Genomic DNA, 16626 nt, shown 5'->3' with positions numbered 1-16626 from the left:
CACTAGTTGTCTATCTAGTCTCTTGTGTGAGCACCGGAGAATTTCAATGGTCATATCTTATTCTTCTGGGCTCTTTAGAAAACATTTTAAGTAGGGATGTCCGATATTATCGGCCTACCGATATTATCAGCCGATATTGGCATTCAAATGTAATATCGGAAAATATCTGTATCGTTTTTCAAAAGAAATTATTATATATATATATATTTATTTTTATCCACTTTTTCTCCTCCTGTCTTTCTGTGTTTTTCTCCCATCCCAATTTAGTCGTTATGCCAATTCCCCCCTCCCTGGTCGTTGCTCACATGTGCCCCCCACTGGTCGGTCTAGGGAGCCCTGAAGTCTATCAGATGCTTCCTCCGAGACATAGGAGACAGCCAGCAGCATCTTTTCACCTGCCAGCGCGGACTCTCATTGGTGAGGTGTAACGTGTGGGAGGTCACACTACCCTCACCATCTCCCTCCCTCGCTGTGCAGGCGCCCTGACCGACCTGTAGGAGTCGCTGTTTACAACGACCAGAATACCACCCCACCAGCTTCCCTCCCGCTGACTCTGCCAATTGAGCCAGTATGACGGCCGGCCAAGCCGGAGGCAACGCTGACAGCCGGATTTGATACCAGTGTCTCTCGCGTTGGTGACGAGCGCTTAGTCCGCTGCGCCACCCAGCCGCCTTATATATATATTTTTTACATTTATTTAACCTTTATTTACCCAGGCAAGCAAGTAAGAACAAATTCTCATTTTATTTATTGTCAAAGGTATGCATAATGTTGTGTTAATTCCACAACAAGAGATATGTAATGTTAACTCATTCAACGCCAGACCCGATGATAGTCGGGTTAACTCGCCGACCATTCAACGCCAATCACGAGTATAGTTGGGTTTTAATCGTTATTTCTTTTATTAGCGATATCCATTCATTGTCATCCATCCAGCCTGATGTTATCATTGGGAATGGGTCTGAGCTCGCAAAAGGGCAAATACCGCCACCTACGCCTTCCAGCTGGTATTGCACTCCTTTATGAATGGTGTTGTTTCTTTCCTGGGACGATCCGAGCCTTGCGGGCGGGGTTTAGGTGCTCAGGCGAGGTAGGCCTATACAACGATGGCATGGAACAGTAACCCCGCCTGCCCGTCAGTGTGTAATGCTCGGTAATGTGGAACGGACCTCCACGAGCAGTATTTGGAATGGCGATCAGAAAATTGGATTATTTCTTTTGCATTACATGATCAGATACCAGGTAAGAACACTATATATAAAAGCTTGCGTTGACCTGATATGTCTTTCTACCCCGATCGAAGCTGTCTCTGTGTGTGTGTGTGTGGCTGTGTGCCGTTGGGTGGGAGGAGGTGGCGGGGGGAGCGCCGCGGTCCAGGGCTCTTTTTAAACTTCAATTTTTATTGAACATTTAGAGACATACAACACAACATATACAATAACATCAATAACACAACAGTACAATGATGTGGGCCCCTTGAACTCGGCTGCGCTCATCCTCCCAGACCCCCGCAAGAGGAACCCCCCCCCCCCCCTCCCACCCTCCCCCCTAGAAACCGGGCTCCCCCGCATCCCAGGTCCGTCCCACGCGGGGTCCAGCACTCAGCAACACGGGCATCTTGAATCTGATTGGGCCCGACCCAGTAGAGGGGCGAGGGGCAATACTCCCCCCCACCGAGCCAAGCCCGCTACCTCCCATGCCACCAAGCCCCCCACCCCACGCACAACCAACCCACAACCCACGGGATCCCACTCTCCCGGGTCAAACCGCATAAACGCTGACCCCCGACTCCCCCCCCCCCCCCCCCCCCCTGAGTTGAGCCCATTGGCGCCCCCCATATCTTAGGCCGCTGCGCCCGTAGCCGGGCCCCCATCGACACGGGTCCCTTGAACCAATTGGGCCAGGCCCAGTAGAGGAAAGGATAGGGGACTCCCCCCCACCGAGCCAAGCCCGCTATTCCCCATGCCCCCGAGAGCCCCACCCCACGCCCATCGGCCCCCCAACACACAGGGCCCCGCCGGGCAAAGCCCAGCCTCTCTGATCCCCCTGTGAGAGACCCCTCCCTCCCGCCCTCCTCCCCGAGAGATAGAACATCCCCATATCCTGGTCCACCATGCACAGAGCCGAGCCCCCAGAGCCCCCACCCACCCCCGCCCGACCGCCAGGCCCCCGGCCCACTAGAGCCCCAAGCCCAGGTCCGCAGAAGGTCTAAGCACCACGCCTCAATGGCCCCCCGACCCCCCGCGACGCCAAGCCCGGTGCCCCCCCGGCCCCGACACCTGACCACCCAGGCACGACGGCCGAGGACCCCAGGAAACCCACTGTACCTCCCATGTCACCGACATCACCGCACACGTTTATGAAAATAAAACTAACAATACAATAAGCGCACTCTTTCCCCAGTTGGCGGTTTGGAGGGGGATCAGCCCTCCTACTGGAGAAGCCCCCCCCCCCAGAGACGAAGATACCCCCCGCAGGAGGCTCTTCATGTCCAACATTTTGAATTTTTGTCCTTCATATTTGTCCATGTGCACATTTAAAACATATATACTTTACATAAATCGCTCCCAAGGTGTACGGGGGATCCATATGTCACCCCCTCTCCCCTGCTGGTAGGTGCAGAGTATTGGCTCTCTTGTTGAGAGGGCTCTGCCTAGTGGCGAGGGGTGCCTGATGTCTTGGCCCCCCTTCATCTCACTATAATTGTCCAACATTCGTGTTGTCTATTGTGCTAGAGCTCCTGGTCAAAGTTCTCTGTCTGCTTTTCCTCCTGTTCCGAGACCACCACCTTCCAGTCCTCCCGTGATTCGAGTCCCATGTTCCATTGTCTCTCCTTCATCCCAGTCCAATGTGTGTAAATCTCTGTGTGTTTATAGTTCTCCATTATTCTATGTGTTGTATATTTACCCTCCTAATTATTTCCATCTGCAGTGATTATAGTGCGCGCTCGTGTATGTGTTTCATTGGGCATTATTGTCTATAGCTGGGGTGGTTAATCCGTTCTTTATGTACTCCTCTCGTTCGCCTCCCCGTGTCTCACCTCGTCTCTTCCTTCACGTCTCCTTATCATTTCCTTCACCTCGAATCTCAAAAAGTTAATTGTAATCGCTCTCGGGGGGCCTGCCAGCGGGCTGCTTCGACGCAGGCGCCCCGTGGGCTCTCTGAATCTCCATCACCACATACAGGGCCATAGACTCCCTTTCCACTCCGTCCTCCAATCCCCATAACCGGGTATTATTTCTCCGTCTCCCTTTCATGTCCGACAGCTTTTCCTTCATTTTTTCTCGTTGTAGAATTGCAATTGTCAGTACTTCGTGTATCTTCGTTTCCCATTCCTCCGCCTCTGCTGTTCTCCCTTCCAACGCCGCCACGCTCTCACCCTGTTCCACCATCTTTTCATTGACTGCTTCGAGTCCCGCATCCATTTCTCCCCCGATATCCTCCTGCTCCATCTTCAATTCCTCCCCCAGCCTCCCGACATCGGTCCTTATCGTGTCCGTAATTGTCTGCATATCCGCCAATATTGCGTCCGTCATTGTTTTCATATATGCCAATATCTCGGCCTGCATGCAGACCGCCCATCCTGGCATTTCCCTGTCGAGCGCGGCCGGCCCACCTCCTCCTTCCACCTGGTCCCTCTCTCCCTCGCGACGGGGATTTCGTATCTTCAAATTCTCCCTTCTCAGAGATCCCTCATTTTCTCTCTTCTTCTCATTCCTTGTTTCCTCCTTGTTCCTTGATTGCATCTTGATTTCAGGAAGATTCGATAATCAGGCGAAAAATGACAACGTGTTTAGTGTATTCCTCCACTAAAGGGCTATTATCGCGTCTTTTCCTGGAATTACAGGAATCACCCAAACTATACTCATATTCAAAACGGTATAAAACGGAAATGTACAGATGAAAAAACAATCCGTTTTGTACATGTTGACTGGAAGCAACTCACTGATAATCGACGGGTGTATTAGACCCATAGCTATAATTTAAGATATATTTTAAGCACTCTCAAATCTCGCAGTACCCCCATTGATTAAAGCGGTGGCGTTCTAGCGCCCTCTCGCGCATTAAGCGATGCCGCAGAATGAGTTAATTACCTGAAATTATTCTGTTTTGGGGGGGGGGGGGGGGGGGGACCCCGCATATATCGGTATCGGTTGATATCGGTATCGGAAATTAAGAGTTGGACAATATCGGTATATCGGATATCGGTGAAAAAGCCAATATCGAACATCCCTAATTTGAACTACAACTCTCTCTCTTCAACATATGATTCAACAAGGACACTGGCAGCTTTTGTAATTCCACATCCTACAGTACAGGTATGTGCACACAGTATCTAGAAAGGGATATATAAGCCTTTGAGGTCTTATGAAAAATGGTAAATTCCTTTTATTCACATTTATCTTAGTTACAAGGAGAATGAGCTAGCTAACAAAATAAGGCATTGCCCAAAAGATAAAGTCAATGTCAATGTTTAATTGCGGTACCTCCATGAAAGAGATTCCAACACTCCAGACATCTGCATGGATTCCATACTGCTCCCCTGATATTCTCTCTGGCTGTGGAAGAGAAACAAATGACACTAATGAAAAACAGAAACAAATTAGCGTACTTTTCGGACTATAAGCCGCGGCTTTTCCCCCCATTTTTATATGTGGACAAAACCCGAAAATCTAAATATTGCTTTTTTTACTGCATTGAAATGTTATTTATCTGTTCCCTTATTTACTTAATACAACTTGTAAATGAGTTAATTCTTGTTATTTGTCCGACAGTATTGTGTCCCAATGGGAGTCATTCTCTGTAGAGGTGGGAGTCATTCTCTGTAGAGGTGGGAACTTAAAGCTCAATATAAGAACGGTCATGCACCACCACGCACAGAATCGAGAAAGAGCAATCAATCTGTCAATCCTTTCCGTGTCCGGGCCGGGTGAGGTTTCCCGTGTTGAGTCAAATTAAGCCGCAGGCTCCACTCCTTACATATGGTAATTAAACATTAAAACACATGCGGCTTATAGTCCAGTGCGGCTTATATATGTACACATCATTCAATTTAGCTGCTGCGGCTTATAGTCAGGTGTGGCTTATAGTGCGAAAAGTACGGTAAGACACATTTACTAGTGGCAGTACACTGAGAACTAAATAGACACACAGTCCAATACGTGATGTACTCTGTGCAGCTCCGCACCAGTCGTATGACACACATCGCCATGGAAGCCAGTGTGCCGAGTGTCTGACTATTTGGGCAAGCAAGGTGGTGTGTGCTGCGGTGGCTGCAGATGTGTAATTTTGGTCTTACAAATCTGTAGCAAGTATACTCTGGCCTTTACTTCTCAGTAGCTATACACCAAGAGGACATTTCCACTGCTGATTAAGTACCGATTACCATATTTGGACTTTGAAGCTTCAGTAGTAATTATCAGCTAATAATAAGCTTCATTCTTCCTGCGTGCAGTTTTGCTGCGGTGGGAAAATGAGAGCTATGGGGTTGATAAATTGAACGTTCTCATAACTAAATGTAATTTTCAAAATTAATGTTGGATTATTATTTCTGTAAGCAATTTCTTATGTAGCTGTTTTCAGAAAATGTTTAGTAGTAAAAAAAGAGAAAGAAAACATATCATTCGAATAGTGATTTTTTTTTTTAAATTGGCATTTTCTGCTTTATTGTGGATAGGACAGTTTGGAAATTGGGAGAGAGAGAGAGATGGGGAGGACATGCAGCACATGTCCTGGGCCGGATTCGCACCCAGGACACTGTGCTTATGCTGAGCGTATACGTGGTGCGCCACCGGGGTGCCCCTCGAATAGTGATTTTATCATCAATAACTATGGCAGCGACTCAAGCTTTGAAGCATTTGTGTTCAGCCCTATTGCTGATACAGATTCTCAGTTATAACACATTTTTGGACAGTCCACTCCCCTCAGTATTTCTTCTTTATTGACAGTAGGAAGGCTGATAAGGAGCCAGTGTAGAGGAGACACAGAAGAGAAGATTCTGGTGGGATTCAACCCTAGGCGGGCAGGGGTATTTGTGGTTCCAGAGGTGGGGGTCTTAACCATTACATAAGAACAAAGTGGGGCTCGCAACTCACTTGTAGTTCCAAGGTGATTTTAATAAACAAAACAGGCAGTAGATGCAACGTTTCAACCTTACTGGTCTTCCTCATGTATTCCTTATGTATTACTGTTTTTACAGTTTGGCTCAGCACCAACAAACGGAGGAAGTGCGTTATATATTTTTTCTGAAGGTCTTAACCATTACACCATCGCTGGAGTCATAACATCACCAATACCAAGTACCAATCCAATCTATTACTTTTTCAAAACAGTATAGACTTTGACAATTGGGGATCCTTTTTTTATATAGTCACATTTTCTCAATTAGAGACATAAACATATATATATATATATATATATATATGCCAAAAATGCAGAAAATGTAATTGTTTTGCTTCGATATCCAACATGTTACAGATGGCTCTTGTTATATGATACACTGTTGTAGCGTGGTATCAGATGCCAGTTTCAGTCAACCCTATTCACTACTATGTGAGTTAACCCTTACCACAGTGGCTCTCAACCTTTTTGGGACGTAGCATAGACAGAATGTTGACATTTAATGATTTTTATTTCCTCTTTTCAGGCTATTCAACCTGATTGATGATTAGAGGACGGCTTTAGACTTCAAATATTCATTATTTCATAAAACAAAGTATATACTATACCAACGATTGTAAACAAGATGATGTATTTGTATATCTTTTCTCACGATCCCCCAGGTTGAGAACCACTACCTTACTACACACTTCAACTAAATTAACTAAGATCAGGGTTACTTACCGCCATGTAGGCATTAGTTCCCACATATGTTTTGGCAATAGAATTCACCAACTGCAAAAGAAAATTCAGTAATAATGTATTAGCGGTTCAGAGAACATGAAGTAAACTGAGAGCCACAACAAGATGAACATATAAACTCACCACCTGTCCTAAAACAAACTACTATCTTGTATCCTTCTCTTAGGACTGTAATAACTTGAGGACTCTAATGGCTTGAGGACTGTAATAATTTGAGGACTGTAATAAGTAGTTTCTAGTTTCACACTAGAATGTATTTCTTACCATTATTGAACACATTTGGTGTTAAATTTTTACCTAATGATGTCGTTCCCTGTCTGGCTACCCCACACCCAAGAGTAACAAACTTTTATAAACTGGGCACTACATTAGCTAACAAGCAGTGTTCTGGCTCCAAAAAGCACAGCTAATTGATTAATCAAAGCCAATTCATCCCATTGTGACATCATTGAAGGATAAGCAATTCTGAACGTTTGTTAAGACTTCAAACTCTGGCTATACAGCAAGGAGTGCATGTAATTTCCCCCCCAGTACCTAAATAACATTTCATACTGCCAAATCCATACAAAGACTAGTCAAAACCCATTTTCAAGCACAAATATTCTCTCACTCACTCACTCACTCACTCACTGACTCACTGACTCACTGACTCACTGACTCACTGACTCACTGACTCACTCACTCACTCACTCACTCACTCACTCACTCACATGTTTACCTGTGTGCTGACACCAAAGTCACAGAGCTTGACTTGTCCTCGGGTGTTCACCAGCATATTGGAGGGCTTGACATCTGCAGAGACAAAATGGGTGAAAGAACTGCTGTGTCGGCATTCTTTACAGCTTTTCTTCATCAGCGCTGCTCTTTTTATAACTTAGGGCCGGGGTACTCCCCTTCCTCTCACTCACCTCTATGAAGTATCTTCAGGCTCCACAGATACGTCAGGCCTTTGACAACCTAGAGGCACAGAAGAACAATTTCATTTATTCATGTCAGTGTCCGGGAAAAAAAACTTAGATCAACTGCTGTCTGTAAACTACCAGCCAATCGTCTTTAATCCAAAATATTACCACTTAATGATGTGGTCCAAACAGTTGAATAACATTATGTTTAAGAATAAACCTTTGTCAGGGCGGTTAGGTGGCCGAGCGGAGATTGCGTTCGTCACCAGCCCCGGAGCTGAGCTGGATTTGCCTGTTCGAATCCAGCTCACAGCTCCGGGGTTGTCACCAGCTTGGCTGGCCGTCTGCACTGATACAATTGGCTGTATCAGAGGGTGGGAGAAGCTGGCGGGGTGGGTCCGGGTCGTTGTAAACAGCGACTCCTACAGTTCGGTCGGGGCGCCTGCTAAGCGCGGATTGGACGTGAGGGGGATAGTGTGGTCCTCCCACACGCTACGCCCTCTCAATGAGAATCCACGCTGCCAGGTGAAAAGAAGCGGTGATTGGCTGGACGTGTGTCGGAGGAAGCACGTGGTAGCCTCCACTCTCCCAGATGATCTGACTGTGGGGGGTAAGTGCGCAGCGACCAGGAAGGGACTGGGAATTGGCATACGACTAACATTGGGATGGGAGAAAATCGGCGGAAAATGGAGGGGGAAAAAGACCAAAAAAAAAAAAAAAAAAAATAAACCTTTGTCATTGGAAGAAGTAATCTTAAAATAACATCGTCTGGTAATCTGAAGGTTCCCAGTTCGATATGAGAGAGAGAGAGAGAGAGAGAGAGAGAGAGAGAGAGAGAGAGAGAGAGAGAGAGAGAGAGAGAGAGAGAGAGAGAGAGAGAGAGAGAGAGAGAGAGAGAGAGAATAACTTTATAGCTGGGGGGTCTTCCTCCGAGGCTGGAGAGTGGGGGAGGAGTGACCACGAGGACAGAGCTAGCTACAAGCTAATTTTGTTTAATTTATTTCTTCACATTTCAAAGACTTTCAACTTGTTCCATCTTGTACAAGTCTTATGTTTATGAAATAAACATAAACCATCAAGGAAAAAGACCACGTTTCGAGTTGATTCTTTTGCCCGGATGCATTAACGGAGTGGACACTGTTACAGCTAGTACGGGGGAGGTCGACTTCCAAGTAAGATAACCATCATCAACAAAAAAACAAACACAGCGCAGAGACTTCACGGAACGGCAGATGACGGGTTGATAAGGCTGTAAAAACTATCTACACGTAACCCCTAACTGCTCCCGATGAGCAGGTTGGCTCCTTGCATGTTTGCCTCTGCAGTAGGCAGCCAAAGAAACGGTAACAAAGTAGCGGCAAAACTTGCTCAGAGAAAATCAAAGGCCAATGCAACCAGTGGTCCAACAGTGCTTCTAGCCAGCGGCTCGTCATGAGAGACAGAAGGCGCCATGCAGGTTTCATTATTTCCTGTTCTGTGTTTACCATGGAGTACTGACGTGTATGGGGATGTCTGTTCTATACATTATTCTGTTTCTATGGGGGAGCCCCATCACCAAACATAGGAAATAAGAATGGAAGGCATAACAAAATCACACATGAAATGCCACTGGAATCCCCCTTTAAAGGGGACATGCATTGCTATTCCTAGCACTATTTGGGCAACTTTACACAATTCCTGTGAGTCTATTGAACACATCTGTAAGGTTTTTTTTCAATAAAATTCATTGTTTTATATTTCTAATCAAGTACTCAAAAGCCAAAATGTTCTCCCTTTGGATTTCAGGCTGTGTTGGCCTGGCTCCACCCATAAGCACTTTGAGTGATCACAGTCTGCGACTGGCACAGAGAGAGATAGAGAGAGACTGAGGGGGATACTAATTAATTTCGCTGCGGGGGGGCATAATCCCACAGGACAATGCATTGGTAACTTGTTTCAAATGACAATATATACCCCTGTGAATATTATTGTACGGATCGGAATACGGGCGTGTGCGTGGGAGCATGCGCCAAGATATTACAGTGATATGCTGGTGCTCCCGACTGCGAGGGAGAGAGAGAGATAGAGAGGGAGAGAGAGAGACAGAGAGAAAGAGAGAGGGACACGGAGGCACGGAGCACTTACACACAACCTGTGTAAACGCTCCGTGTGTGTGAGAGAAGACGGATCCCTCTCTCTCTCTCTCCATCTCTCTCCCTCCCTCTCTCTCGTCCGCTCTCTGCCTCGCAGTCAAAACCCGTTTGAGGAAGTGTCAGGTTACACTATGCGCTCTCTGCCTCGCTCTGTTTGAGGAAGTGAAGATATTTCCACTCGCTCTACTGTCGCTGTCAACCATAGAGGGGGCGTTAGTTATGCAAATCAGTGCTATATTCACATAAGCAAAACTGTCAAATCAGAACAGCTTAGTTGAGTGAGAGGATCTTATGAACTCGAGACTACACTGATGAGTCAATATGATAATTAACGACACAGACCACATTGATATAATCCCCAATTGCTAGGAAAACATGCTAAACACTGGAAAAGGCTATTTATAATGCATGTCCCCTTTAAATCAAATTTAACATTTAGAATAGGCATCTCTGATGATGGTGGAATAAAGAGTAGTCAGCCATTTTAGAAAGTTGTAAGCATTGAAAAGAGGTGATGAAACAAAGAGATGTTAGATCCTAATATGAAAAACTATGATTTAATGTTCTATGCCTTACCTTGACTTTGTCTATTTGGCTGCTGTCTATTTTATGCTCATTTTATGCCCGTCTTTTATTTATTTATTTTTATGCTTCTGTGAAGCACTTTGAGCTGCAATCCTTGTATGAAAGGTGCTATACAAATAAAGTTTATTGTTATTGTTGTTATTATTACCACCCGGGGTCCTCATAGGGTGGGGACCGTAGGGGACGGGACGGGGGTGAATGGGAGCTCGGGATATTTCACTATTCCTTAATTGATATTATTTATACTGTTTTACTGATGAATCTAATTTGATTTAATTTAATTATCGTTATTCTTGTTATTTTTTGTTATTATTGTTGAAGTACTGTCCTGTGAGGTCTTGTGTATTATTATTATTACTGTATTGTGTTGTCTCTTGTTATATGTGGGAGAAAATAAAGAAAATGTTTCTTATTATTATTACCAGCGATGTAACTTTCAGATTGAATGATTTTGTTCCTGGAAATAGCCTGGTCTGATGCCCAAATATCTAGCTGTTAGCAATTATATCACAATATACCACAGCCTGTCATGAGCTATTGCTTAAATATATCCCTAGATACGGCGTCACAAGCTCATAGGGAATTGAAAATTAAATGGGCAAGCTGGCAATGTCCTTGTTGCCTAAACACTACCATCAACATTGGTAGGGGGCACGAAAGACTGACTGGTTGCCTCGGCGGACTGGGACCAAGCCGATCGATTGACTGACCGGGAGGGTATTTTCATTTTTTTTTTTTTATGAAATAGTATTATTTTTTTTATTCTTGTTGTTATTGTGCATGTCTGATATCTTGTAGTGGGGGGTACTGATTTTATCTGTTTTGTCTGTGTATGTGTTAAAACGTTGAATACAAATAATATCAACAACACACAAACTCTACCATCAGAGGTTGTGAGGAATTTGTCTTTGTGCGCTCAAGATGAGGACAGGTAAAAAGGCCATTTGTGTAGAAATGTTTGAACAACATATATTTGAACTCTGAACAGAAGTCAAAAGACTGGTGGAACTGGCAAGTGCGGCTTGTGCCACTCGCTCTCTCTTCCGAGTGCTTTCCCCCTCTGCGATAATTAACAACTAATAATGACAGTGGGAGGCGAGCAAAGCTGTGAATGTGAATCAACACCGACTAAGTAGCTGTCAATGTTTGATTACGGACAAAGTTGGAGGAGCAGAGGAGGGACAGGGGGGGCGCGAGGGGGAGGGAGACAAAGGAGAAGGGAAAGGGAACGAGGAGAAGAGGGTAATGAGGGTCAAAAGAAGAAAAAGAAGCAGGTGTTTATCTGAATCAAGGACACTTATCAAGGTTTTAACTGTGAAGGGGAGAAGAGGGGAGTAAAAGGAGAGAAAACACTGGCAATGTTCATCTCTTTCCTAATAGAGGCAAACTGAAGGATTCACAGCTGAACCTTTCTTTAATGACATGGGTCTGCTTCACATACAGAACGGCAAACCACCTGGTGGTACAGTGCTCTAAAATACCCCTTTTGCACAGCGGTCACTAGGAGCTTCAGACGGGCCAAACATTTCTTGACAAACAGCACGTTCTCCTTCTTTCTTGTTTCTGTCCGTATAAATGGCCGGTGCTTTGTCATAAAGTTTGCGGCATTCTGAAAGGAGGAAAATAAGATGCTCTATCTTGACTAGACGGATTGCAACGCCCCCACACGCTGCCTGATTGGCTGCAAATACTGAACTCTGCTTAACATTGGTGGCTAGGGTGAAATCGATGCGCTCCTGTGTGCAGCGAGGTCTGTGCCAGGGGGGGTGCAGTTGCTGTTGGTAGTTCAAATAATAGAGACGGTGGTGCTATCGCGTTGTGTCTGCACGTACCTTAAGACAGTAATTACATTACATGTCAGACATTTGATCCTAGGGGTGGAATCAGAGACAATGCAGAATTGTAGTAGAGAAATTACATGCACAAAAACTTTAAACCTCAATTCTGGAGGTTTTACACTGACATGATACGATTTATTTTAGACCTCAATGTTGGAGATTTTACCACAACATGATACAATTTATTTTAAACCTTGAGGTTGGAGGTTTTACAACGACATGTGATTTATTTTAAACCTTGAGGTTGGAGGTTTTACAAAGACATGATATGATTTATTTTAAACCCTGAGGTTGGAGGTTTTACAACGACATGATGTGATTTATTTTAAACCTTGAGGTTGGAGGTTTTTACCATAACATGATACAATTAAGGTAACAATTCAATATTTGGCTTCTTTAATTTAGCAAAAATAGGATACAGAAACATATGATCGATATGATACAATATATTGTGATCATGCAAATGTAATCAGGTTACAACATCTGTACCAAACACATACAACCAAAATGGATGAAAAGAAAAAGCATTCCAAACAGCTTATTTGTTATACAATATTGCAACAATCTGAATCGATACATGTACATTGCATTGACTGAATTGTATCGTTGCATTTTGAATCAATGCATCATTGTCTCGTTACAACCCTAGTTTATACACAATATATATATATTTCTACTGAGACTATATTGATCTATAAACCTGCTAAATTAAAGATATTGATGACTGAGACTACTCTTCCAAATCAGCCTCAGCAGAACGTGCTCCAAAGGACATTTTGCATGCTTCATGCCAACTTACCGCCACTGCAATCCTACCCAGAACGTGTTCCGGGATTCTCCTGTACACATCTAGAGAACCACCTGTACGAGACAAATACTTTATTTTTTTATTCAAGCTTTTGCTTGACAGAATATTTTTTGAATTTATTTGACAAAACTTAAAAAAAAAAAAAACAGGAGGGATAGGCCAAAGTAACGAGTGTTGAGAGGTTTGACAGACCATGCTAGATGCTAACAAATTGACAGATGTGTGAAACAGGGGAAATCACTGCATTAACACACACACACACACACACACACACACACACACACACACACACACACACACACACACACACACACACACACACACACACACACACACACACACACACACACACACACACACACACACACACACACACACACACACACACACACACACACACACAATAGGACCCCATTACAAAGCACACACAAAACAAACCCCATCTCATCAAACCTTGGCACACACAAATACACACAGGATTTATCACGCCCTTGTAGCTTTTAGCACACAGGCCCGCTAACCATCGGACAGCAATGAGACACTCTCTCGCTCTGTAGAAGTGTAAATGGATACATGGTGGCGTGAGGAGGATGTTCCCCGAGGCCTTTTCTATAAAGCCGTGGCTGGCTATGAGTAAATGGCCTGTTTGATCCCCTGGCCTTTAGTAAGATTCATATAGGAAGACTCACCATCCATAAACTCAGTGCATATGGATATCCTGTTCTCCACAAAAAAGGCACTATAGAAAGTGATGATGTAGGGGGAATCACACTGAAAAAGAGAGAGAGAGAGGGATCCTTTCATCAGGAAAAGAGAGCATGTCAAAATGTAAAGATGAAACTAGGCAAGTCAATTACATTTTACCAAGACAATGAAGTTGCACTTGTTCAGCATTTGTGTTCGTTCACACCAATGTATGTTAGGCCAGGCCAAATTAATCCATAAAGCAGCAGGCATTAGCTGAGATACTGCCTTGACAGCTGAAAATAGATTTGATTTCTTTTTTGTCAGTTCTCTTTCCCTGAACTCCAACTGATCACCAGGATTCTTAACCTAGTTTGAAGCACACCGGCCTGCCCTGGGCATTATCTGTCAGCATTTAATAAATACAAGCTTTTTTCAATCATTCTCTACTATCATTCTCTATGTGTAACTCATTTCAAAGTTAACTAATTCAATATGCTGACAAGGCAGGCTGGGGGCTCAACATTTCAGTACCCTCAAGCAGATTGTGAGCAGAGGATTCTGGAATTTTAAGGCAGTTAATGAGTTAATGAGTCTGGAACATTCATGAATTTTAAAAAATTCTTAAAGTAAATGCAGGGATTCTTTTACAGATAGTATCTGTATGATCACTAACAGTCAAACACAATTTATTGATGCTTCTAATCATTATATGGTACAGTGCTATGCTGGCTCGAGTGTTTGGGTCCATGTAGCACAACTCAGCTAGCCACAACTTCATGTGTGTCCTTCCGTATCAATAGTCTATGAACGCTATGTCCTTGGTACAATTTGGAAATGTACCATTGTTTTTATCCGATAACGTCGTTAAGGTAACTAACTGTATTCTAACGCAACTAACTAGCTAGCTCCCCCATGCCATCCAGGCAGACACTACGGTGGTCATCAGAGGAAAAACTTGAGAACACAAATAGCAAAGACTAACGTGATAACCAATGCATTCAAATTCAACTCTTGTTGATTTCCCCAAAGATAAACTTTACAGGTATTTGGCACTTGGGAGTTATTTTGGACCCAGCTTAAAGCATTCAGTAAATACAGACAATTTAAGACAATTGAATACTTTTCAAGGCCTAGTAATAGTAAATGTGAATTTAAGACTTTTTAAGGACCCACAGCCACCCTGTCTAAGATGCCTGGTGGAGACCCTGAGCAGAATGTTGACCACATCCTGACCATCTGCCCCCTATACAAACCACCCTCGGAAGCCAGCCTCTTTGATGTGGGACCAGAGTTAAGGGCATGGCTAAAAGATACGGAGTTGGACCTCTGACGTTACACGAAAGAAGAAGAAGTAAACTGACAATCTTTGCCTTTGTGTGCATGTCCATGCAGAACCCATCCTCTGTTTGCAACATAGATGATTAGCTAAACATCTGCTACACTAAACAAATGCAATAGAGCAGCACAAAACTGAGCAAAGAAAAGTATACATTTGACCCAAAAGCAACAGGCCAAAACAGTCAATGCCGACCTTGTAGAGGATCTCTAGCTCTGACATGATCTGCTTCTGCAGCTCCACTGTGATGTCCAGGGGAATCACCTGCAACACAGGTATACAGGGTCAAGATAAACACTAACATCACTGACAGCTTAACTCATTGGCCGCCAATAACGAGTATACTCGTTATTCGATCGTTTGATCTTTTTCCTTTGATCCCCGTTCTACACACTCGGCCGAATCTCTGAATCACTTTGGCACAGCTACATATGTTGGAATTGCAATGCCGATCGAATCTCACCAGATGGCAGTATCGTTTACCTTTTGAACTGTGATAGAAAGGGATCAGGACAGACAATGAATTAACTGGACTATCAAGACTCGCTCTGAGGGGGAGGAGCAAAGCAATCGCAAGCAGATCTGCTCGCCTCAAAACCTATACTGTCCCGTAAACACGTGTAATTACATATAAACGAGTAATCGCGATCGCCCATGGGATCATTGGAATTATTCTTTTTGGATTACCTTTTGGCTAAGGTAAGGACCCCCCATGTCTATTTTACCGAACCTGAAACATGTTTCTGTAACGATCACAGTTTCTTACTTTGCCAGACATAAACCAAGCGTTTTGTAACAATCGCATTTTCGGGGTAAGACTACCCCCCCACATGTGTATATGGTATATACCTTTGATTTGGGAGTATTTGGGGTTTCATGGGATCAACCAGAACGGTTTGGGCTTATTGCATATAACACGTTTTATCTCGCGATCTATGGGAAAAGACTGAATTATCTAGGAAATGGGCGATGTTTAGCGTGTAATAAACTACAAACTACAGTGTGTAGAAACAAACTCTTTTTTTCCATGTTGGACTACAAGTAGTGTCTGCCAAATGAGCCACACCATTGTCTCCACAGCTATAATACAGAACACACACACAGCTCTGCAAACATCGTGAAACACAGCGAAAGTGACCATTTTAATCTGGCCTGGAGCGGCAGAGATACGGAAAGCGAATGACGATGAATGAGTTAAAGGAGCACTTCACCCAAAAATGATCAATCACTCACCCCGTGTGCATGCCTCCACGGTGAATGTAGAATCCAAAAAACAGGAGCCATATTTGATGATTTAAAGGTACTGGAGATTAAGAGTAAAACTATATCAAAACATCCGTTTACAAACTCTCAATCACACCTTGCAATATGATCCAAGTCTCCTATCCAGGGCATATGCTCAATACTTCACAAACGCATGCATTTTTCGCATAAAACATTTCTGGTTAAACAGTCTCACACACGTACAGTATGTGTA

The 16626-nt window shown here is 44.0% G+C and overlaps 1 protein-coding gene across 2 annotated transcripts in view; it reads right to left on the bottom strand.

Annotated features, from left to right (window-relative positions):
- The window catches only part of map2k5 (mitogen-activated protein kinase kinase 5), a 242248-nt gene that overhangs the window by 114618 nt on the left and 111004 nt on the right, over positions 1–16626 (bottom strand). Inside the window, exons 10-16 of one of the 2 annotated variants that reach the window (XM_084337552.1) lie at positions 15345–15413; positions 13816–13897; positions 13118–13179; positions 7770–7818; positions 7580–7653; positions 6844–6894; positions 4488–4559 (exon numbers count right to left, since the gene is read on the bottom strand). In XM_084337552.1, the coding sequence (XP_084193678.1) occupies positions 4488–4559; positions 6844–6894; positions 7580–7653; positions 7770–7818; positions 13118–13179; positions 13816–13897; positions 15345–15413 (459 nt within the window). The remainder of the gene's footprint in view (positions 1–4487; positions 4560–6843; positions 6895–7579; positions 7654–7769; positions 7819–13117; positions 13180–13815; positions 13898–15344; positions 15414–16626) is intronic. The other variant, XM_084337553.1, reaches the window with a different exon arrangement.

The sequence above is a fragment of the Notolepis coatsorum genome, assembly GCF_963971535.1.
Source record: "Notolepis coatsorum genome assembly, chromosome: 20".
NCBI classification, from domain to species: Eukaryota; Metazoa; Chordata; class Actinopteri; order Aulopiformes; family Paralepididae; genus Notolepis; species Notolepis coatsorum.
Note: the sequence above shows the minus strand (reverse complement) of the source record. Positions and strands in the feature narration are given on the sequence as shown.